The sequence below is a fragment of the Leucoraja erinacea genome, chromosome 2 (assembly GCF_028641065.1).
Source record: "Leucoraja erinacea ecotype New England chromosome 2, Leri_hhj_1, whole genome shotgun sequence".
Classification (NCBI taxonomy): domain Eukaryota; kingdom Metazoa; phylum Chordata; class Chondrichthyes; order Rajiformes; family Rajidae; genus Leucoraja; species Leucoraja erinaceus.
The window spans coordinates 35,215,086-35,238,823 of NC_073378.1; the positions used below are offsets into that span (position 1 = coordinate 35,215,086).

General features: G+C 45.4%; 1 protein-coding gene across 1 annotated transcript in view; it reads left to right on the top strand.

Moving 5' to 3' along the window:
- cdkal1 (CDK5 regulatory subunit associated protein 1-like 1) overlaps window positions 1–21,849 on the top strand; it is a 555,783-nt gene extending 533,934 nt beyond the window's left edge. The window contains exons 14-15 of the mRNA XM_055654805.1: window positions 9,314–9,478; window positions 21,357–21,849. Of these exons, the coding sequence (XP_055510780.1) occupies window positions 9,314–9,478; window positions 21,357–21,536 (345 nt within the window). The 3' untranslated portion in view covers window positions 21,537–21,849. The remainder of the gene's footprint in view (window positions 1–9,313; window positions 9,479–21,356) is intronic.
- Window positions 21,850–23,738: the final 1,889 nt, after the last annotated feature.

Consider the following 23,738-nt stretch of genomic DNA (forward strand, 5'->3'; position numbering starts at 1 on the left):
AAGAAGGGAATTTAAGGTAAAGGAACCATTAGGAGGTAGTGACCAAAATATGATAGTTTTAATCTGCAATTTGAGAGGGAGAAGGTTAAATCAGAAGCGTCAGTGTTGCAGTTGAACAAAGGGGGCCATGTAGGCATGAGAGAGGAGCTGGCCAAGGTCGACTGGAAAAGGATCCTGGCAGGAATGACGGCGAAACAGCAATGGCAGGAATTTCTGGGCATAATCCAGAAGATGCAGGATCATTTCATTCCAAAGAGGAAGAAAGATTCTAAGGGGAGTAAGAGCCCACCGTGGCTGACAAGGGAAGTTTGGGATGGAATAAAACGACAACAAAAGGTGTATAACATAGCAAAGAGTAGTGGGAAGCCAGAGGATTGTGAAACTTTCAAAAGACAACAGAAGGCAAGAAAAAGGGCAATACATGGTGAAAAGAAGGAGTATGAGGGCAAGCTGGCCAAGAATGTAAAGAGGGATAGTAAAAGCTTCTTTAGGTATGTTAAGCGAAAAAGATTAGTAAATACAAATGTGGGTCCCTTGAAGGCAGAAACAGGTGAAATTATTATGGGGAACAAGGAAATGGCAGAAGAATTGAACAGGTACTTTGGTTCTGTCTTCACTAAGGAAGACACAAACAATCTCCCAGGTGTATTAGATGACAGAGGATCTAGGGATACAGAAGAACTGAAAGAAATTTGCATTAGGCGAGAAATAGTATTGGGTAGATTGATGGGACTGAAGGCTGATAGATCCCCAGGGCCTGATGGTCTGCATCCCAGGGTACTCAAGGAGGTGCATGTAGATAGCAGTAAAAGGATTGGTCCGTCAGCATGGATTTATGAAGGGGAAATCCTGATTGACTAATGTTCTGGAATTTTTTGAGGATGACAAGTAAAATGGATGAAAGAGAGCCAGTGGATGTAGTATCTGGACTTTCAGAAGCCTTTGATAAGGTGCCTCACAGGAGATTAGTGGGCAAAATTAGAGCACATGGTATTGGGGGTAGGGTATTGACATGGATAGAGAATTGGTTGGACAGGAAGCAAGGAGTAGGAATAAACGGGTCCCTATCAGAATGGCAGGCAATGGCGTGTGGAGTTCCGCAAGGCTCGGTGCTGGGGCCGCAACTATCTACAATATGTATTAATGATTTAGATGAAGGAATTAAAAGTAACACTAGCAAATTTGCAGATGACACAAAGCTGGGTGGTAGTGTGAACTGTGAAGAGCTTGCTAGGAGGTTGCAGGGTGACTTTGTCTAAGTTTGAGTGAGTGGGCAGATCCATGGCAGATGCAGTATAATGTAAATAAATGTGTGATTATCCACTTTGGCGGCAAGAACAAGGAGGCAGATTACTATCTCAATGGTGGCAGATTAGGAAAAAAGGGAAGTGCAACGAGACCTGGGAGGCCTTGTACACCAGTCACTGAAAGAAAACATGCAGGTACAGCAGGCAGTGAAGAAAGCTAATGGCATGTTGGCCTTCATAACAAGAGGATTTGAGTATAGGAGTAAAGATGTCTTGCAGTTGTCGTAGGTGTGGTCGTAGGTGGACGGCCTAATGGGTCGCCGGTTGTCGGTAGCTTGCCGTAGCTTGAGGTCGACTAGGTGGTAGGTTGGTGTAGACATTGTCGTAGGGGTATCCAGTCGCCGGTTTTTCAGCGACCTGCTACGACTCCACGTCACACGTGGGACAGGCCCTTGACATTGCACTCCGCTGTGTAGAATACCAATGCTCATGTTACTGGATCAACAACGCAATGTGAAGAAAGATATCTTTGTCAATAGAGCAACCTTTGGAACCATACAATAGATAAAGATTTAGAAGAAAGTACCAAAATGGTGTAAAGTGCATGCGAATGTGGAATGCAAAAGAAAAAAAAATTATGATAAACTCGGCTCTTCGAACTTTGATTCTTTTGCAGATTGGTATTAAGTGCTTTTTGTTTTCTCAAGGCAGTGTTTTATTGAGCAGACATTTCTTTTGAAAGTACTAACAGGTTGATTGTGGATGTCAATGCCACCATCACGCCCATCATTTTGTGAGGAACACAAGCACTAAAGTAAATAATATCTGTGTCTAAAAAGTACTCAGGCACGGATCAATCTGCAACTGCAGGCCATGTGGCAGGCCGGTATCACAGAACGGTAGGTGATTCTGTGCAGGGATGGAGGGGGCGCTGCACTGCAGCAGCCTCTACCTTCAGCCAGTCTGTTATTCAATCTTTTTTTTAAATTTTTAGTTAGTCTAAAGTTTTGTGCTGGGGGGAACTTTAACTTTTCTATGTGGGGGAGGGGGGCAGGGTAAGGGGGAAACCGTTTCCCAGCCTCTTCCTGGCGGGGACGCGACTATTTCTCAGAGTCGCGTCCTCGCCCCCCACCTCGCGGTCTACCAGCTGGATCGGAGCGGCCTTTCCTGCCGGGGACCGGGAACCAGACCAGGGCTGCTACAGCGGCGGCGCAGCGCTGGAGTCACCGCGGAGCGGGCGATGCCTACCTGGGTCGCCGTTTGGAGCTCCGGAGCGTTGGGCCGCTGCTCCAACATCGTGGAGCTCTGGTGCGGAGAGCTTCCAATGCGGGTGGCGCTGAACAACATCGTGGAGTCCTGGGGCACCTTGCAGAGGGCCGCCAGCAGCAGTCTCCACCCGGCGCGGCCTGCGGATTTTGGAAGCCGCCGACTCCGGTAGGAGGGGGCCGACTCTGGTGTCCACGCCACTGAGGTCGTCCCGCAGCACCCAACGTCGGACTTGTATCACCCCGGCGAGCGGTCCTGGACATCGGGCCGCCCGTAGCTGCAACTGCGGAGAGCTTGGGGAGGCCCTGACCACGAGGAACAGTGGAGGAAGAGACTGACTTTGGTGCCTTCCCACACAGTGGGAAACTTTGATTCTGCTGTGTGGGGATGTTTTATGTTAAATTCTATAGCGTGTGTTCTTTATACCCTTTCTGGCTTAATCCCTCCCTTCACCACCTCCAGTTTAAATTCCAGTTGGAATATTTTGGAGGACCCAAGAACCAAGAAGAACCAAGAAGAAGAAGAAAGCTGCATGAGACTTCTCGTTCCCCTTGTGATCAGAATTCGTCATTCGCATCGAGAATACGGTCGCGGAACTGTGAAACGTTAATCATGCTCCTTAATGCAGAAGCCCAAAAGAGAAAAGTTTTAAAAACTTGAGACCTCTTTAAAGTCACTTTTTAAAATATACATGATTGTGTTGCAAGGAATTAGACACCAGGGGAATTTTCTGAACAAGACATAAATCCAGGCGATCCATGTGAAATGCAGACAGTCCCTGGGAAATAAGTTCAGACGATGTGGCAGGATGATGGAAGCAGTTTAAAGGAGCTGTGACCTCATGAAAGCACGGTTGACAATCATTTTATGTTTGTACTTGGGGGGGGGGGGGGGGGGGGGGGGGGGGGGGGGGGGGGGGGGGGGGGGGGGGGGGGGGGTGATTCATTATTTTTATCCGTATTGCACAATTCGGAACCATTGACAATACTATCACATGGAGGTATACCGAACATTTCTCCCGAAAGTCAGCAAAAGCTTAACCTAATGTTGCCAAAACCTCATTAGGGGAACTTTTCATTTCGATCGGGAAATGGTTGAATAATACAAACATAGAAACATGGAAAATAGGTACAGGAGTACGCCATTCAGCCTGTCAAGCCAGCACCATGATTCAATATGATCATGGTTGATCATCCAAAATCAATACTCCGTTCCTACTTTCTCCCCATATCCCTTGATTCCGTTTGCCCTAAGAGCTATATCTAACTCTCTCTTGAAAACATCTGATGAATTGGCCACCACTGCCTTCTATGGCAGAGAATTCCACAGATTCACAACTCTCTGGGTGACAAAGTTTTTCCTCATCTCAGTCCTAAATGGCCTACACCTTATTCGTAAACTGTGACCTCTGGTTCTGGACTCCCCCAACACGGGAACATTTTTCCTGCATCTAGCCTGTCCAATCCGTTAATAGACAATAGACAATAGGTGCAGGAGTAGACCATTCGGCCCTTCGAGCCAGCAGCCCCATTCAATGTGATAATGGCTGATCATCCCCAATCAGTACCCTATTCCTGCCTTCTCCCCATATCCCCTGACTCCGCTATCTTTAAGAGCCCTATCTAGCTCTCTCTTGAAATTATCCAGGGAACCGGCCTCCACCACCCACTGAGGCAGAGAATTTTATTAAGAATTTTATGTTTCTATAAGATCTTCTATCATCCTTCTAAATGCCAGTGAATATATGGCCAGTCGACCCATTCTTTCATCATATGTAAGTCCCGCCATCCCGGGAATTAACCTGGTGAACATATACGCTGCACTCCCTCAATAGCAAGAATGTCCTTCCTCAAAATAGGAGGACAAAACTGCACACACCAGGTGTGGTCTCATCAGGGCCCTGTACAACTGCAGTAGGTCCTCCTTGCTCCTAAACTCAAATCCTCTCGCTATGAAGGCCAACATGTAATTTGCTTCCTTCACTGCCTGCTGTACCTGCATGCTTACTTTCAGTGACTGCTGTACAAGGCCTCCCAGGTCTCGTTGCACCTCCCCTTTTCCTAATCGATCACCATTCAGGTAATAATATGCTTTCTTGTTCTTGTCCCCAAAATGGATAACCTCACAATTATCCAGATTATACTGCATTTGCCACATCTACCCACTCTCCCAACCTATCCAAGTCACCCTGCAGCCTCGTAGCATTCTCCTCGCAGCTCACACTGCCACACAACTTTGTGTCATCCGCTTGGAGATCTCAACTTGAAGATGTTATATTTAATGACATACAAGTATTTTCTATCACCTACACTCTCCTCCGTCCCCCCTCTGCACACTTCCTATTGTCTTGTGATATCAGGTAGATTGGGTTTTTCCCCACTTTTCAAAGACGTACGGGTACAATTGTAAGCTGTCCCTAGTGTGTGTAGGATAGTGTTAGTGTGTGGAGATCACTGGTCGACATTGACTCACTGGGCCGAAGGGCCTGTTTCCGCACTGTAGGATCTAATTATCATGTGAAATCTCAGCCATCAGTTCCAGAAAGTTTCATTCAATTATTTAATTGCTTTCAGTACATTTCTGGCATTAGTTTTGCTTGCATGCAGCTAATCCCTAGTCACCTCAGGGGCTTGTGCTGATATAAATGATGTTACCAGGTCTAGAGGGTTTGGAATTATAAGGAGAGAATAGGCTGGGTTTTTTTTCCCCCTGGAGCATACAGTAGGAGGCTGAAAAGCGACCTTAAGGAGGTGTATTAAATCAGGAGATTTATTAAAGCTAGAGAACCGCAGTTTGTTTTCCCCAGGTTAGAGGAGTCTAAAACTAGCAGTCATATGTTTAAGGTGACAGAGAAAAGATTTAAAAGGGACCTGAGGGGCAACCTTTACACACAAAAGGTGGGGCGTATGTGAAGACATGAAGAACAGGTCTGAAGAAGGGTTCAGACCCGAAACGTCACCTATTAATTTTCCCCAAAGATGCTGCCTGACCCGCTAAGTTACTCCAGCACTTTGTGTCTTTCTTTGGTATAAACCAGCATCTGCAGTTCTTTATTTCTACTTTATTTTTTTTAGTTATTTGGCCTGGACATTCTGTCAGATTCTGCATGTTTACATGAAATGAGTTGCCAGAGGAAGTGGTGAGGATGGGTGAAGTTATGGCATTTAACTAACACTTGGACGGGTACATGGATAGGAAAGGTTTGGAGGGACATGCACTGGGTACAGGCAACTAGCTCGGAAAAGCAACGTGGTCAGCATGGATGAATTGGGCCAAAGGGTCCGTTGTCTTGCTTTATGGTGCTATTGTTCTGCTATAATGCTGTTTTTTGTAACCAAATAGAAACATAGAAACATAGAAAATAGGTGCAGGAGTAGGCCATTCGGCCCTTCGAGCCTGCACCACCATTCAATATGATCATGGCTGATCATCCAACTCAGTTTCCCATTCCTGCCTTCTCTCCATACCCCCTGATCCCTTTAGCCACAAGGGCCACATCTAACTTCCTCTTAAATATAGCCAATGAACTGGCCTCAACTACCTTCTGAGGCAGAGAATTCCACAGATTCACCACTCTCTGTGTAAAAAATGATTTTCTCATCTCGGTCCTAAAAGACTTCCCTCCTATCCTTAAACTGTGACCCCTAGTTCTGGACTTCCGCAACATCGGGAATAATATTCCTGCATCTAGCCTGTCCAACCCGTTAAGAATTTTGTAAGTTTCAATAAGATCCCCCCTCAATCTCCTAAATTCTAGCGCGTACAAGCCGAGTCTATCCAATCTTTCTTCATATGAAAGTCCTGCCATCCCAGGAATCAGTCTGGTGTACCTTCTCTGTACTCCCTCTATGGCAATATATATTTCCTCAGATTAGGAGACCAAAACTGTAGGCAATACTCCAGGTGTGGTCTCACCAAGACCCTGTACCATTGCAGTAGAGCCTCCCTGCTCTTATACTCAAATCCTTTTGCTATGAATGCTAACATACCATTTGCTTTCTTCACTGCCTGCTGCACCTGCATGCCTACATTCAATGACTGGTGTACCATGACACCCAGGTCTCGTTGCATCTCCCCTTTTCCTAATCGGCCACCATTCAGATAACAGTCTACTTTCCTGTTTATGCCACCATAGTGGATAACCTCACATTTATTCACATTATACTGCATCTGCCATGCATTTGCCCACTCACCCAACCTATCCAAGTCACCTAGCAGCCTCCTAGCATCCTCCTCACCGCTAACACTGCCCCCCATCTTCGTGTCATCCGCAAACATGGAGATGTTGCATTCAATTCACTCATCCAGATCATTAATATATATTGTAAATAGCTGGGGTCCCAGCACTGAGCCTTGTGACCTTGAAATAGTCTTGATTATTGAAAGATCAGCTGGATTGGTTATGATAACCTGAGGGAGTAGGAGAGGCAATTTTCAAATGATTATGTCATCTCCTAAAACATACTAAGTTTTATTTTGTTGTGTGAGATTACGTGGCTGGAAGCAATGGGGGATCAGACATGAAGTTCTGGTCATTGTAGTGTCTATTCGGCTTGTTTTTGTTCTTTCCAATCGTTTTCATGTGTTTCAGTCGAGGTGCTACTATGAAATATGCTTGTTTGGTTTACGAGCATGTTCGGGGTGGCAGTGGAGGCAGGTACAATAGTGGCTTTTAAGAGACTTTTACATGGACGCGGGGATATTACAAGGATGTTGCCAGGATTAGAGGGTCTGAGCTACAGGGAGAGGCTGAGTAGGCTGGGTCTCTATTCCTTGGAGCGCAGGAGGATGAGGGGTGATCTTATAGAGGTGTATAAAATCATGAGGAATAGATTGGGTGGATGCACAGAGTCTCTTGCCCAGAGTAGGGGAATCGAGTACCAGAGGTTATAATTTTAAGATGAAGGGGAAAATATTTAGAAACATAGAAACATAGAAATTAGGTGCAGGAGTAGGCCATTCGGCCCTTCGAGCCTGCACCGCCATTCAATATGATCATGGCTGATCATCCAACTCAGTATCCCGTACCTGCCTTCTCTCCATACCCCCTGATCCCCTTAGCCACAAGGGCCACATCTAACTCCCTCTTGAATATAGCCAATGAACTGGCCTCAACTACCCTCTGTGGCAGAGAGTTCCAGAGATTCACCACTCTCTGTGTGAAAAAAGTTCTTCTCATCTCGGTTTTAAAGGATTTCCCCCTTATCCTTAAGCTGTGACCCCTTTAATAGGATTCTGAGGGGTAACTTTTTCACACAGAGGTTGGTGGGCGAATGGAACAAGCTGCCAGAGGAGATAGTTGAAGCTGGGACTATCTCATAGAAACATAAAAAATAGGTGCAGGAGTAGGCCATTCAGCCCTTCAGGACAGCACCGCCATTCACTGTGATCATGGCTGATCATCCACAATCAGTACCCTGTTCCTGCCTTCTCCCCATATCCCCAGACTTCGCTATCTTCAAGAGCCCTATCTAACTCTCTCTTGAAAGTATCCAGAGAACCGGCCTCCTCTGCCCTCTGGCAGATAATTCCACAGACTCACAACTCTCTGTGTGAAAAAGTGTTTCCTCACCTCTGTTCTAAATGGCTTACCCCTTATTCTTAATAGGAACCTCATATTCCTTGATCCCGCTAGCCCGAAGAGCTCTATCTAACTCTATTTTGAATGCACCCAGTGAATCTGCTTCCACTGCCTTCTGAGGCAGAGAATTCCACAAAATGACAACTCTCAGGGTGGAAAACGTTTTCCTCATCTCAGTTCTAAATGGCCTACCCCTTATTTTTAATCTCAACGTTTAAGAGAGTCAAACAGGTACATGACTAGGGCAGGTTTGGGGGGATATGGACCAAACACCGAAGGGCTTGTTTCCACGCTGTATCACTCTTCGACTCTTTGACTCTATGATATGCAGGGAATGGAAGGGCATGGATCACATGCAGGCAGACGAGATTAGTTTACCTTGTTCAGCACAGATGATGTGGGCTGAAGGGCCTGTTCCTATAATGGACTGTAATGTCATTTTCTATGTTCCATGTTCAGACTGTGGTTGGATAGCTCTGAATATGAGATCTATGCTCTTTGAACCAGAGAGATGCTTTATAAATATGGATGGATACCCATGATCGGCACATAGGAAAATCAAATATTGTGAGGAAGAAAGGATTGAGTACATTTGAGCTTTTAGTGGTCATGGCAGCAGAGGATAAAACCAGAGTAAAAACAAACTAAACAATCAATGAGATGCAACCATAACATTAATCTGAAAGAGAATTTACCACATTGCAAAGAAAAACGTCACAAATCCATTATGATCAATTAGCATTCTCTTCTTCAATGTTACATTGCCGAACTACTATCTACCTCATTGGTGACCCTCAGACTATCCTTGATTGGACTTTGCTGGCTTTACCTTGCACTAAGTGTTATTCCCTTATAAAGTATCTGTACACTGTAAGTGGCTCGATTGTAATCATGTATTGTCTTTCTGCTGACTGGTTTATGAATAAGGTCATAAATGGCAAGTATTCACATACAAGGAATTTGCCTTGGTGCTGCGCCCGCAAGTGACAACATGACATACAGTGACAGTTAGGAATGACACATAAAACATTAAACATTAATAATAAAACAATGATGATTAAACGTTGTTAGCACGCAACAAAAGCTTTTCACTGTACCTCGGTACACGTGACAATAAACTAAACTGAAACTGAAACTTGGAAGTCCACTGAAAAGTCTATGCCTTGGTTGGTTATGTCTTTTAATCTTATATGAGTGTTTTTTTCTCCTTCCCCTTCAGGTTCTGGTGCCTAAGCAACCCGAATTTCTGGGGAAAATGATTGAAGTGGACATTTATGAAGCAGGAAAGCATTTTATGAAGGGGAAGCCAGCAGACAATGGGAAGATCCACACTCCGTCAATTGTCAGACCGCTACAGAAGGGTGAGGTTTCAGGCCTCATGGAGGTATGTGGCAGCCTTCTCTTCACTTAACATTCTCATGTTGTAAAACTTGACAGAGTGTGAAATTAAACCGTGTATCGGATTTCTGAGCATCATTTGATCTTGTCTGCAAGAGCAAATACCTTTGACTTACTGCCTCGCAAAAATAACACGCGGTACTAAATTAATGCATGGGAAAGAATTTGTAGGAAGGAGCTGCAGATACTGGCTTAAACCGAAGATAGGCACAAAAAGCTGGAGTAACTCAGCGGGACAGGCAGCATCTCTGGAGGGAAGGGACGGGTGACGTTTCAGGTTGATACCTTTCAGACTCTGTTTCTGAAGAAGGTTCTTGACCCGAAATATCACCCATTTTTTTGCCTCCCCCAGGAGATCACGAGGTTCTTGGGGTGGAGAGGGGTGATAGCGGTATAAAGGGGAGGGTAGTGTCTTGTGTTCTGTGTCTTGTGTCTACTGTTTGTGGGTAAGTGTGTCTGTTTAGTGTTCAGCCATGAGCGAATGGCGGTGCGGGCTCGATGGACCTGGTGGTCTGCTCTCGCACCTACTTTCTATGTTTTCTATGTTTCCAGAGATGATACCTGTCCCGCTGAGTTACTCCAGCTTTTTGTGTCTATCTTGGGAAAGTATTTGCTTGTGTAAAAGCCCTGTCCCACAGTACGAGTTCATTCCAAGAGTTCTCCCAAGTTTGCCCTGATTCGAACTCGGAGATTTACGGTAATGGCCACTCGTCGGTACTCGGGGCTCTCGTGGATATTTTTCATCATGGTGAAATATCTTCACGAATCTTCCCGTGCTTACCTGCCGTTAGCGAGTCTTCCCGAGTACCTGCCGTTAGCGTTAAGAGACGTCCCCGACCTCTGACGTACCTGCTACGTTCATTCTCCGTGCTTACCATGAGTTTGTTTTGTTTTTTTAACTCGGGAGAGAGCTCTTGGAATGAACTCGTACCGTGGGACAGAGCTTTAACTCAGCACAAGTGAATTGCTCTGAGAAACGTGCATCTCTAATTTAAAAAAATGATTTGAGATATTTTACTGGTAGACAAAAAAGCTGGAGAAACTCGACGGGTGAGGCAGCATCTATTGAGCGAAGGAATAGGCGACGTTTCGGGTCGAAACCATCTACCTTCCATTTTTCCAGCATCTGCAGTTCTTTCTTAAACTGTGATATTTTATTAATGAGTTTTAAAAAATAAAGTTTTATGTGCCAGTTAGCACTTTGCTCATGACGAACCTGAGAGCTTTTAAACCTTTTCCTTTAAAAGGGATGATAACAATTTCCCAAAACAGAAGCTGCTATCAGTTACATTAGTGCAGACTTGTGTTGCCTGAGGAAGAATTTAGTCTTCAACACACACTGCAATTTTTACAGCCCAACTATTGAAGTCAAAGTGACTTGACCCGTGGTTGTTTGAAATATGTTTCTCCTCCGACTTTAATGATGGAAAGTGACAATGGATTATGAAATTTTTCATTTCAGCCAGTGGTGTGAGTTATAGTCTTATGCATTGAAACAGGCTCCTCAGCCCTCCATTGAGTACCTTTAATAGAAACATAGAAATATAAAAAAATAGTAGCCCATTCGGCCCTTCGAGTCATTCCATATGATCATGGCTGTTCATCCAAAATCAGTATCCCGATCCTCTATCCCTTGATTCCTTTAGCCCTAAGAGCTATATCTAACTCTCTCTTGAAAATATCCAGTGAATTGGCCTCCACTGCCTTGTGCGAAGGTGGACAATTCCACAGATTCACAACTCTGGGTAAAATACATTTTCCTCATCTCAGTCCGAAATGGCCTACCCCTTATTCTTAAACTGTGACCCCTGGTTCTGGACTCCCCCAACATCGGGAACACTTTTCCTGCATCTAGCCTGTCCAATCCCTTAAGAATTTTATATGTTTCCATAAGATCCTTCTAAATTCTAGTGAATATAAGCCTAGTCGACCCATTCTTTCATCATATGTCAGTCCTGCCATCCCGGGAATTAACCTGGTGAACCTACGCTGCACTCCCTCAATAGCAATAATGTCCTTCCTCAAATTAGCAGACCAAAACGGCACACAATACTCCAGGTGTGGTCTCACCAGGGCCCGGTACAGCTGCAATAGGACCTCCTTGCTAGTATACTCAAATCTTCTTGCTATGAGGGCCCACATGCCATTTGCTTTATTCACTGCCTGCAGTAACTGCATACTTACTTTCAGTGACATATGTACAAGGCACACCCAGGTATAGTTGTACATCCCCTTTTCCTAATCTGACACCTTTCAGATGTGGTTTACACCGAATATAGACGCAAAATGCTGGAGTAACTCAGCGGGACAGGCAGCATCTCTGGAGAGAAGGAATGGGTGACGTTTCGGGTCAAGACCCTTCTTCAGACTGAGTCGGGGAGAGGGAGTCTAAGGATATGAAAGCGTAAGGTGTGAAAATGAGAGATCAAAGGGGACAAAGTCGAGGAAAATGTAGAACATTGTTGGACAATGAGTCATACAATGTAATATTTAATCAGGAGGACAGTCAGACTGGTCGGAGAACTAGGAAGGGGGAGGGATGGAAAGCAAGGGTTACGTGAAGTTAAGGAAGTTAGTCTTCATACCACTGGATTGTAAGCTGCCCAAGCGAAATATGAGGTGCTGTTCCTCCAATTTGCACTGGGCCTCACTCTGACAATGGAGGAGGCCCAGGTCAGTATGGGAACGGGAAGGGGAGTTAAAGTGTTTAGCAACCGGGAGATCAGGTAGGTTTAGGCGGACTGAGTGGAGGTGTTCAGCGACATGATCACAGTGTCTGCGCTTGGTCTCGCCGATATATCGGCATCCACACCTGGAACAGCGGATACGGTAGATGGGGTGGGTGGAGGTGTAAGTGAACTTCTCCCTCACCTGAAAGGACTGTCGAGGTCCTTGGACGGAGTCGACGGAGGTGGTGTAGTACCTTTCACCCTTTTTGGAACTGGACAATTCTGGCATAAACATGTTGGTTACCTAATATTATGAGTTCTCTATTGGTTAATTAGTTGCCCAGTTGCAGTTGGTTTACAAGTTCTCTGGTTGTAATGGAAAGGAGTTGAGCTGCAGCACAATGAAGCACAGAGGTGTTATTCCTTAAACTTACAATGGGCTTAACTAGTGAGCATTGAGTGGTCAGAATGGGATAAAGAATTAAAGTAATTTGTCATTAAAATACATTTGGACATGTACATGGATAGGACAGGTGTAGAGGGATATAAGACAAACATGGGCAAGTGGGACTACTGTAGATGGGGCATCTTGGTCAGCATTGTCAAGTTGGGCTGAAGGGCCTGTTTCCATGCAGTAAGACTATGACTAAAATCTTTGCATGAGGTGTGGATAAAAAAGTCCTGTGGGGCGGCACGGTGGTGCAGCAGTAGAGTTGCTGCCTTACAGCGCCAGAGACCCGGGTTCAATCCTGACTCCGGGTGCTGTCTGTACGGAGTTTGCACGTTCTCCCCGTGACCTGTGTGGGTTTTCCCCACCCACACTCCAAAGATGTACAGGTTTGTAGATTAATTGGCTTCTGTAAATTGTAAATTGTCCCGAGTGTGTAGGATAGTGTTCGTGTGTGGGGTGATCGCTGGACGGCGCTGACTCCGTGGGCTGAAGAGCCTGTTTCCACGCTTCATCTCTATAGTAATCTAAACTAAACTTTAAAACTCAATTTGCTGTAATGACAGTTTTGTGTGGGATGGAAGAATCTTTTATAGTTTTGTAAGATGAACTGTGGATTGTTGAAAAATATTTCCTTTACACATGAAAGGGGGAGAAGTCATTTCTCAGGAGGTTTTCCTGTGTATGCTTGCCATTTTCAAGTACCATGTTTCCTGTGCTGCAACAACTTTGTATTTTGTTGAAGGCAGGCAGCACAGCTTTGGGGAAAATTGGGTTGTTGCAAGGATATTAGGGTCAGTGCACTGTCTCTTGGAAATTAAGGTCCACAGTATGGGAACTGGATCAAAAGCTAAGGGTTTGTATAGATTTGACTCTGTATGTTTACAGTGAAAGATTGGGTTTTATAAATTTCCTTCCAAAGGGCTTAGTGTGAATGTGGAGCATCATAATATGATGTGATCCAACAAGCAATTGGAGTTGGCCAGTTTGACTGTGGACATTAGAGATACAGCGTGAAAACAGGCCCTTCTGCCCACCGAGTCCGCGCTGACCATCGATCACCCCGTGCGCCAGCACGATCCGACATACCAGGGACAATTTACTATTATTACCCGAAGCCAATTAACCTACAAACCTGGACGTCTTTGGAGCGTGCGACGAAACCTGAGCACCCAGTCACCCTCGATTGTAATCACGTGCTGTCTTCCCGCTGACTGACGAGCACCCAACAAAAGATTTTCACTGTACCTCGGTACACCTGACAATAAACGGGGTAACAGGGAGAACATATGAACTCCATAAAACCAGCACCCGTGATCGGGATCGAACCGGTGTCTCCGACGCTGTGACACAGCAACTCTACCGCTGCGCGACCGCGCCACACCAATTTGGTTGTTGGTAAAAATAAGCGAGGCAAATGGTTTGACGATTTGATTCTTTCATTGAACCTATAAAACATGTTTTCAATGCCTGACTCGTTTAAATTCCTCTTTGTAATTTGTTGTTCTCATCATGTAAAATTCTTAATACAAGCCGTGTCATATTAGGGGCAAGAAAATTGATGGCTGATGTTTGGTGCAATTACCTCGATTCTGATCAGTGCCTTTGCCAGGTCACCTTGTGCTCGGCAAGCAAAGATGTTTCAAGGTCTCGTAGGCGAGAGCTCCCACAACTCCAGTGCCGGGTTCAATACCGTGCCTATCACAGCAAATTTATGTTCTCCGAGCAGAACCAGCTACAATCTTTAACCCATTAGATTGAAGTCTGCTCACGGAGCCGCACAAACTGTAGACCCAGAATGAAGCTCAGGAAACCAAAAATGTTATTTCAACCGCGTACACGATTGGGAGTAACCCCAGATACTGCCGGCCAGCCCTGCTGATTTCTTCCAGCACTTTGTATTTTGTTCCGGGGTTCAGCATCTGCAGTTCCTTTTTGCACTCCCTGCACTCCCCCCTTAATTAAGGTAAGGGCGGAGTATGAGTGCCATAGCAGTTTACTGTTCTGGATGTCAGATGTGGGAAGTCATGGAATCTGATAGCCTTCCAGACGTCCACATCTGCACAAGGTGCGTTGAGATGGGGCTCCTAAGGGACCGTATTGGGAACCTGGAGCAGCAGCTCGATGACCTCTGTCTGGTCACGGAGAGTCAGGAGGTCATAGAGAGGAGTTTTAGAGGAGGTGGTCACTCCAAGACCACGTGAGGCAGACAAGTGGGTCACGGTTAGGAGGGGCAAGGGGCAGAGGCAGAGACTAGAGAGTACCCCGGTGGCTGTACACCTTGGCAATAAGTACTCCTGTTTGAGTACTGTTGGGGGGGACAGCCTACCTGGGGGTAGCAACAGCGGCCGGGCCTCTGGCAATGAGACCGGCCCTGTTGCTCAGAAGGGTTGGGAAAAGAAGAGGAGGGCAATAGTAATAGGGGACTCTATAGTTAGGGGGTCAGACAGGCGATTCTTTGGACTCAGTCAGGAGACCCGGATGGTAGTTTGCCTCCCTGGTGCCAGGGTCTGGGATGTGTCTGAACGTGTCCAAGATATCCTGAAATCGAAGGGAGAGGAGCCTGAGGTCATGGTATAAACATAGAACATAGAAAATATGTGCAGGAGTAGGCCATTCGGCCCTTCGAGCCTGCACCGCCATTCAATATGATCATGGCTGATCATCCAACTCATTATCCTGTACCTGCCTTCTCTTCATATCCCCTGATCCCTTTAGCCACAAGGGCCACATCTAACTCCCTCTTAAATATAGTCAACGAACTGGCCTCAACTACCTTCTGTGGCAGAGAATTCCACAGATTCACCACTCTGTGTGAAAAATGTTTTTCTCATCTCAGTCCTAAAAGATTTCCCCCTCATCCTTAAACTGTGAGCCATATAGGTACATATAAGTACCAATGACATAGGTAGAAAAGGATCTTCCTGCATCTTGAATTTTGTAAGTTTCTATAAGATCCCCCCTCAATCTTCTAAATTCTAGCAAGTACCGTAAAAGTAACAATCAGGATTACTGCCTGTGCCACGCGACAGTGAATGTAGGAATGGAGCGAGGTGGAGGATAAATGCGTGGCTGAGGGACTGGTGCAGAGGACAGGGATTCAAGTTTCTTGAACATTGGGACCTCTTTTGGGGAAGGTGACCTGTCAGAAAAGTTGGGTTGTACTTGAACCCTTTGGGAGCCAATATCCTTAGGGGAGATTTTAAACTAGGGAGGTTTGGGGGTGGGACTGAGAATAGAGAAAGCTAGTAGAACAGTTATGAGGCAGGGGGGCATAGACCTCCTAAGGGGAGTGGGAACATGTAGGGGAGTAAAGAAGAAAAGGAGATAAAGAAGATAATAGTAGGTGGTGGATTTCAAAAATGGTAATGATTGTGCTAGGAGCATTGTAAGAAAGGTGGATGACTTAGACTGGATTGACACCTGGTAAAGTATGGATGTTTGGCGATTTGTTGCATGGTTGCAGGATCGTTGTGATTGGAAACAAATATTCCATAGAGGTACCTACTTCAGGTGGGGCAGAATTGAAACATAGAAACATAGAAAATAGGTGCAGGAGTAGGCCATTCGGCCCTTCGATCACAATACCATTAGTTATGATCATGGCTGATCATCCAACTCAGTATCCTGTACCTGCCTTCTGTCCATACCCCCTGATCCCTTTAGCCACAAGGGCCACATCTAACTCCCTCTTAAATATAGCCAACGAACTGGCCTCAACTACCTTCTGTGGCAGAGAAATCCACAGATTCACCACTCTCTGTGTGAAAAATGTTTTCCTCATCTCGGTCATAAAAGATTTCCCCCTTATCCTTAAACTGTGACCTCTTGTTCTGGACTTCCCCAACATCGGAAACAATCTTCCTGCACCTAGCCTTGAATTTTGTAAGTTTCTATAAGATCCCCCCTCAATCTTCTAAATTCTAGCAAGTACAAGCTGAGTCTATCCAGTCTTTCTTCATTTGAAAGTCCTGACATCCCAGGAATCAGTCTGGTGAACCTTCTCTGTACTCCCTCTATGGCAAGAATGTACTTTCCTCAGATTAGGAGACCAGAAGGTGTTGGAGGGGGCAAGAGGTGGAGGTGTTGCATTGCTTGTCAGGGAAGATATTACAGCAGTGCTTTGGCAGGATAGATTAGAGGGCCCGTCTAGGGAAGCTATTTGGGTGGAACTGAGAAATGGGAAAGGGGTAGCAACACTTATAGGGGTATATTATAGACCTAATGGGGAGCGAGAATTGGAAGAGAAAATATCGTAAGGAGATAGCAGATATTAGTAGTAAGCACAAGGTAGTGATTGTGGGAGATTTCAATTTTCCACACGTAGACTAGGAAACACATTCTGTAAAAGGGCTGGATGGTTTGGAGTTTGTAAAATGTGTACAGGATAGTTTTTGCAGCAATACCTAGAGGTACCTACTAGAGATGGGGCAGTGCTGAACGGAGGTATGTGTCGGGTCCAGTGATCACAATGCCATTAGTTTCAATATAATTATATTAGTGGGGTGCCTCAAGGATCTGTGTTGGGTCCACTGTTGTTTGTCATATACATCAATGATCTGGATGATGGTGTGGTAAATTGGATTAGTAAGTACACAGATGATACTAAGATAGGTGGTGTTGTGGATAATGAAGTAGAATTTCAAAGTCTACAGAGAGATTTAGGCCAGTTGGAAGAGTGGGCTGAAAGATGGCAGATGGAGTTTAATGCTGATAAGTGTGAGGTGCTACATCTTGGCAGGACAAATCAAAATAGGACGTACATGGTAAATGGTAGTGAATTGAGGAATGCAGTTGAACAGAGGGATCCAGGAATAACTGTGCACAGTTCCCTGAAAGTGGAATCTCATGTAGATAGGGTGGTAAAGAAAGCTTTTGGTGTGCTGGCCTATATACATCAGAGCATTGAGGAGAGAAGTTGGGATGTAATGTTAAAATTGTACAAGCCATTGCTGAGGCCAATTCTGGAATATGGTGTACAATTTTGGTCGCCAAATTATAGGAAAGATGTCAACAAAATAGAGAGAGTACAGAGGAGATTTACTAGAATGTTGCCTGGGTTTCAGCAACTAAGTTACAGAGAAAGGTTGAACAAGATAGGTCTTTATTCTTTGGAGCGCAGAAGGTTAAGGGGGGACTTGATAGAGGTCTTTAAAATTATGAGAGGGATAAACAGAGTTGACGTGGATACGCTTTTTCCATTGAGAGTAGGGAAGATTCAAACAAAAGGACATGATTTGAGAATTAAGGGACAAAAGTTTACGGGTAACATGAGGGGGAACTTCTTTACTCAGAGAGTGGTGGCTGTGTGGAATAAGCTTCCAGTGGAAGTGGTGGAGCCAGGTTCGATTTTATCATTTAAAAATAAATCGGATGGGTATATGGACGGGAAAGGAATGGAGGGTTATGGTCTGAGTGCAGGTAGATGGGACTAGGGGAGAGTAAGTGTTCGGCACGGACTAGAAGGGGCGAGATGGACTGTTTCCGTGCTGTAATTGTTATATGGTTATATGATGCAGAATTAACGTTGTTCAGTTTAGTTTATTGTCATGTGTACCGAGGTACAGTAAAAAGCCTTTGTTACGTGCTATCCAGTCAGCAGAAAGACAATACATGATGACAATCGAGCCATTTACAGTGTGCAGATACATGATAAGGGAATAAATTTATAGTGCAAGGTAAAAGCCAGCCTGAGTCCAATCAAGGATATGATGCACCTAGGGCGCCAAAGAGGGCAGCAGTAGTTCAGCACTGCTCCAAACGCAGGATAGGAGCTGTCTTTGTTGATGATAACTTTGCCATGCCTGAGGCTGGAGGTGTAGTTGTCCATCAGGGAGGGGGAGAGGGCAACCAAGGATCCTCTGCGGGTCCTGGTTGGTCCTCTGATTATGCTCTCCTGCCTGCCATGGTGCAGCTGGTATACCATGGAGTCAATAGCAACATTGAAAGTGGCTCTAGATGGACGGCCGGTTTGAAGGTCAGCACAGCCATGACCAATATGATCATGGCTGATCATCAAAAATCAGTGCCCCGTTCCTGCTTTATCCCTTGATTCCCTTAGCCCTAAGAGCTAAATCTCTCTCCCTTGGAAACTTCCAAGGAATTGGCCTCCACTGCCTTCTGTGGCTGGGAATTCCATAGATTCACAACTCTCTGGGTGAAAAAGTTTTTCCTCATCTCTGTCCTAAATGGCCTACCCCTTATTCTTAAACTGTGACCCCTGGTTATGGACTCCCCCAACATGGGGAACATTATTCCTGCATCTAGCCTGTCCAATCCCTTAAGAATTGTATGTTTTTCTATAAGAACCCTCTCATCCTTCCAAATTCCAGCGAATACAAGCCCAGTCGACCCATTCTTTCATTATACGTCAGTCCCGCCATCCCAGGAATTGCCCTGGTCAACCTACGCTGCACTCCCTCAGTAGCAATAATGTCCTTCCTCAAATTAGAAGACCAAAATTGCACACAATACTCCAGGTGCGGTCTCACCAGGGCCCTGTACAACTGCTGTAGAGCCTCCCTGCTCTTATACTCAAATCCTCTTAACAATATCCATTGACTTGGCCTCCACAGCCGTCTGCGACAATGAATTCCACTGATTCACCAACCTCCGACTAAAGAAATTCCTCCTCATCTCCTTTTCATCCCTCTTTCTATTTTTTTGTGAGCCAGGGAAGTCATTTGTCTTGGGGCACAATCACTTTGATGCTCCATCCCATTTCTGGCACTCGTGAGTAAGAGGCATGCGATCAACCTAGTTATTTTTCTTTTGAGAAGCCATTCTTCCTGGCAGCTCCGTTGATACAAGAGGAACAAACCCAAAACGCAGGTAAGCTGCCAAGGATCAAGGAATTAGAGGCTGATGGGGATGATCCACAGTTGATGATCACAAATCAGTGCAGCAATAATGGTATAGTTTGTTTGTTTTCAGTTGACAGGTTGCCTTGATTTGGAAGGTGTGAGTTGCCGCTCGAATGTGGTGAATAACGAGATCTGTGATAAAAGTGACTTTTCTTTTTCTCATCTAATATCACTTCCGTGAAAGAGGGCGGTACGGTGGCGCAGTGGTATAGTTACTGCCTTACGGTGCTTACAGCACCAGAGAGCCAGGTTCGATCCTGTGGATAGTGCCTAGTGGGCTGGATATCAAATAATGATGAGTACAGAAAGTAGATTGAGAACATTGTAACTGGCGTCACGACACCAACCTCTCCCTTAAGGGCAGCACGGTGGCGCAGCGGTAGAGTTACTGCCTTATAGCGCCTGAGAACGGGTTCGTTCCTGTCTACGGGTGCTTGTCTGTACGGAGTTCGTAGGTTCTCCCCGTGACCTGCGTGGGTTTTCTCCGAAATCTTCGCTTTCCACCCATACTCCAACGACGTACAGGTTTGCAGGCTAATTGGCTTGGTATAATTGTAACGTTGTCCCTAGTGTTTGTAGGATAGTGTTAATGTGCGGGGATAGTTGGTCGGCACAGACTAGGTGGACATAAGGACATCATTTCCGCGCTGTATCTCTAAACTAAACTAAACTAATATCAGCAAGACAAAGGAGATAGTCAGTAACCTCAGGAAGCGATGCAATGCACACACCCCATTCTACATTGATGGCACCCAAGTGGAGATGGCCACCTATCTATGTTCTGCAGGGATGTCGCCTGACCCACTGAGTTGCTCCAGCATTTTGTATCATTTCTTATATTCCTTAAACCAGCACCTGCAGTTCCTTGTTTCTTCATTGGGTATCTAATGGGCCCACAGACTCAGACAATGCAACACCTACTGCAATGCCCATTGCTGGATAATCCATGTACTACTGCGGACCTTGCACTTAACACTCCAATAGCACAACGATGTGTACAGCAGTGGCGAGCCACTATATAGCATAAGGACACAAAAGAAGAAGAATGGGTAAAGAGTTGAAGTCAGTTTCTTTGTAACAGATTGTACCCCTTTTACTTTTTGTAAATGTAACATTGGAGGGAGGAATTGCATGCGCTTTGGTTGATTGACGGTTTCAATTTTCACGCTTAACTGAGCATGTCCCGATGACATAATAATCATGCATCATTAGGCCAGGGCTGACTGCACCCGTTTCAGGTGTGGAAAACCGCAGAAGACTTCGAAACACAGAACATTGTGTTATGGCTGCCGAAATGAGGAACTAACTAATTAATAGCTTCAGGTCGTGCAACTAAACTGACCAAGTTATGAAATGATCACTAGTTTTAGCTTCTTAGTCCTTTAATTTTTTACAACCTTGTTTGATATTATTTATTTTGTGAAAAGATTGTTTCACCTCAAAATTGATCTTACTGTATGTGCTAATTTAAATTATGTGCTAATTTAAATACAAACAATGGCATCAAATAACGTGCCTTCTTTTTCCACCCCACCTCCTCATTCTACCTATTTCTCTTTCTTCTCCTACTGTTATCTCTCTCTCTCTCTTTCTCTTCTCTCTCCCTCTCTTTCTTTCACTTTCTCGCTCCCTTTCTCCCTCTTTTTCTCCCCGTCGCTCTCTCTGCCTCTTTCTCTCTTTCTCCATTTTCTCTCTCTCTCTCTCTCTCTCTCTCTCTTTCTTTTTCTCTCTCTCCTCTTTCTTCCTCGCTTTCTCTCTCCCTCTCTCCTCTTTCTCTTTCTCCCACTTTCTCTCTCCCTCTTCCTTTTTTTCTCTCCGTCGCTCTGTCTCTTTCTACCTTTCTCCATTTTCTCTCTCTCTCTCTCTCTCTCTCTCTCTCTCTAGGAATTCAAGCCCTTCAGTGCGAATGGATCAGCTCTTCCTGCATATCACTTCTGGGGCATTGAGAACTACTTCTCCACAAGCCTGTTGCCATGGAACCTGCAAAGCTCCAGGGTGAAGATACTGTACATGGCGCTGGCTGTGTTGACAGTGATAACAGCAGTAACTATGGCAATATTCTGATAGGTCCCTTGCTGTCAATGGAGTTGCATTCTACATGTAAAGAGATCCGGGAGATGTTGTTTCAGTATATTTACACACAAATGAAGAGAATATTTTTAAGGTGGATGCAGTGGTTGAACTTTAAAAACTATTCTTTAATTTAATTTTTATTTCTAAAAGCCAGTTATTTTTTATTTCTGCAAACATGAAAAATCATGTTCCTGTGTGTATACCATTTTTGCCAGCAAGAAAAATATTTTTATTCGTTTTGGAAATTTACCTCTGAGATTTTACATGTACAAGACTCAGTAAAGCAATAAAATTTGCAGTTCTATTGTCAGTTTAATACGAGTCTTTTTACAATACTGCACACAATAATGTGACAAATGGGGTTACATTTCAAATTCCTTCAAAAAAGTTGACAAGCATTTTATTGGGTTCATGGCTAACATAGTATCAACAAAAAATATAAGAAAAGATAGCATATTAATGGCAAGTTTCCAAAAATGGCATCAGAAAACACAAATACATTTTGTGTAACGGTTGTCGCGTGGTGTCTTACCAGTGACCTGGTTGGCACAGTAAGTGCACGTATTTCTTATTCCTTTCTATGTTTATGAATACCACATCGAACAATAAAATTGCAAACACCGTTTCCACTTCATTCACCTGATCATGTCGTATCAGTGATAATTTTCCAATGTTCTATAGACTCGGGATCAGTTCCTGTCAGTTGGAGGGTAGCTAATGTTATCCCACTTTTTAAGAAAGGCGGGAGAGAGAAAACAAGGAATTTTACTTCGGAGTCACGTGAGTGACTACGTGAAGAACCCGTCAGGCACGCTTGCGTGACATGAGTGTTCACGCAGATGCAACAGCGACGAACGGGAGTACGGGCGCTCCCGCTACAAGCCTGAAGGAACGGATCGTTAGGTAAGTACTTACCCACAGGTTCGAATTTACTACTTTGCTCCTCTTTGTTGCTCCAGGGGAAACTGGAGAGAGCAAAGCAGAACAGAGGGAAGCAGCCCCCGTTCGACTCCAGGGAAGGAATGTTCCGTCAGTGGAGGGGGGAGAGACGGCACCTGGACTGCACATGCTGCGGTCCACAGTCAGGGTACTGAGCCGATATCCAGTCCGCAAAGAGCTCTCTGACCAACAGCAGCGGACTGGAGGGAAACTCAAAAACCGGCCGGTAACCCCTGCATACTCCCGACAAGCAGACTCGCCGCCCGAGAACCGCAGAAATGCCGCCCGAAAAGGCAGACAGCCTCTAGCAGCAAAGCCAGCAACCAAACCTCGGGCTGGAGACACACACAGGAGATGGAATCGGCACATCAAACTACCGCCCGAGAGCAAGTAAGTGTCTGTTCTCCAAACCTAGAGTAAGGTCATGGAGCCAAAAACTCCAGCGAGACTTGGCTCGGGAGCAGGGGCAAGCTCGCCAAGGGAGCATAACAATCCCGCTCCAGTGCACTACAGCACTGGCCATCTCCCTTATCGAGGGATCGATGGCGACTAGGGCTGGGCTGGTCAAGAAGAGGGGTCACTGGCTGAACAACATTGGGAGTATGCTTGAGGTACAGGATCAGGAAGAGCTGCTGGGTGTGGCCACTATGTGGTTCCACCACTAGTGGCCGGGAAGCTAATGGAATTGGGGCTCAACACCTCCCTGTGTGCCTGGGTCCTGGACTTTCTCACCGCCAGGCCCCAGGTAGTCAAGATGGGAGGGAATACATCGAAGTCCCTCACCCTGAGCACAGGATCGCCCCAGGGTTGCGTCCTCAGCCCCCTATTGTACTCCCTGTACACACATGACTGTGTGGCTAGGTTCAGCTCCAACTCAATAATTAAGTTTGCTGATGACACTGTGGTGGTGGGCCTGATCTCAGACAACGACGAGAAGGCCTACCGGGAGGAGGTGGCTGATCTAGCACTCTGGTGCCAGGATAACAGCCTCCTCTTGAACATCAAAAAAACGAAGGAGCTGATCATGGACTTTAGGAGGGCACATCATCTGAGGACGTACACTCCATTGAGAATAAATGGGGATCCTGTGGATAGGGTGAACTGTTTTAAATATCTGGGAGTCCACATCTCCGAGGATATGACATGGGTATCACACGCCTCAGCACTCGTGAGTAAGGCAAGGCAGCGCCTTTACCACCTCAGGCAATTGAGGAAATTCAGAGTGTCTCTGAGGATCCTCCAGTGCTTCTACGC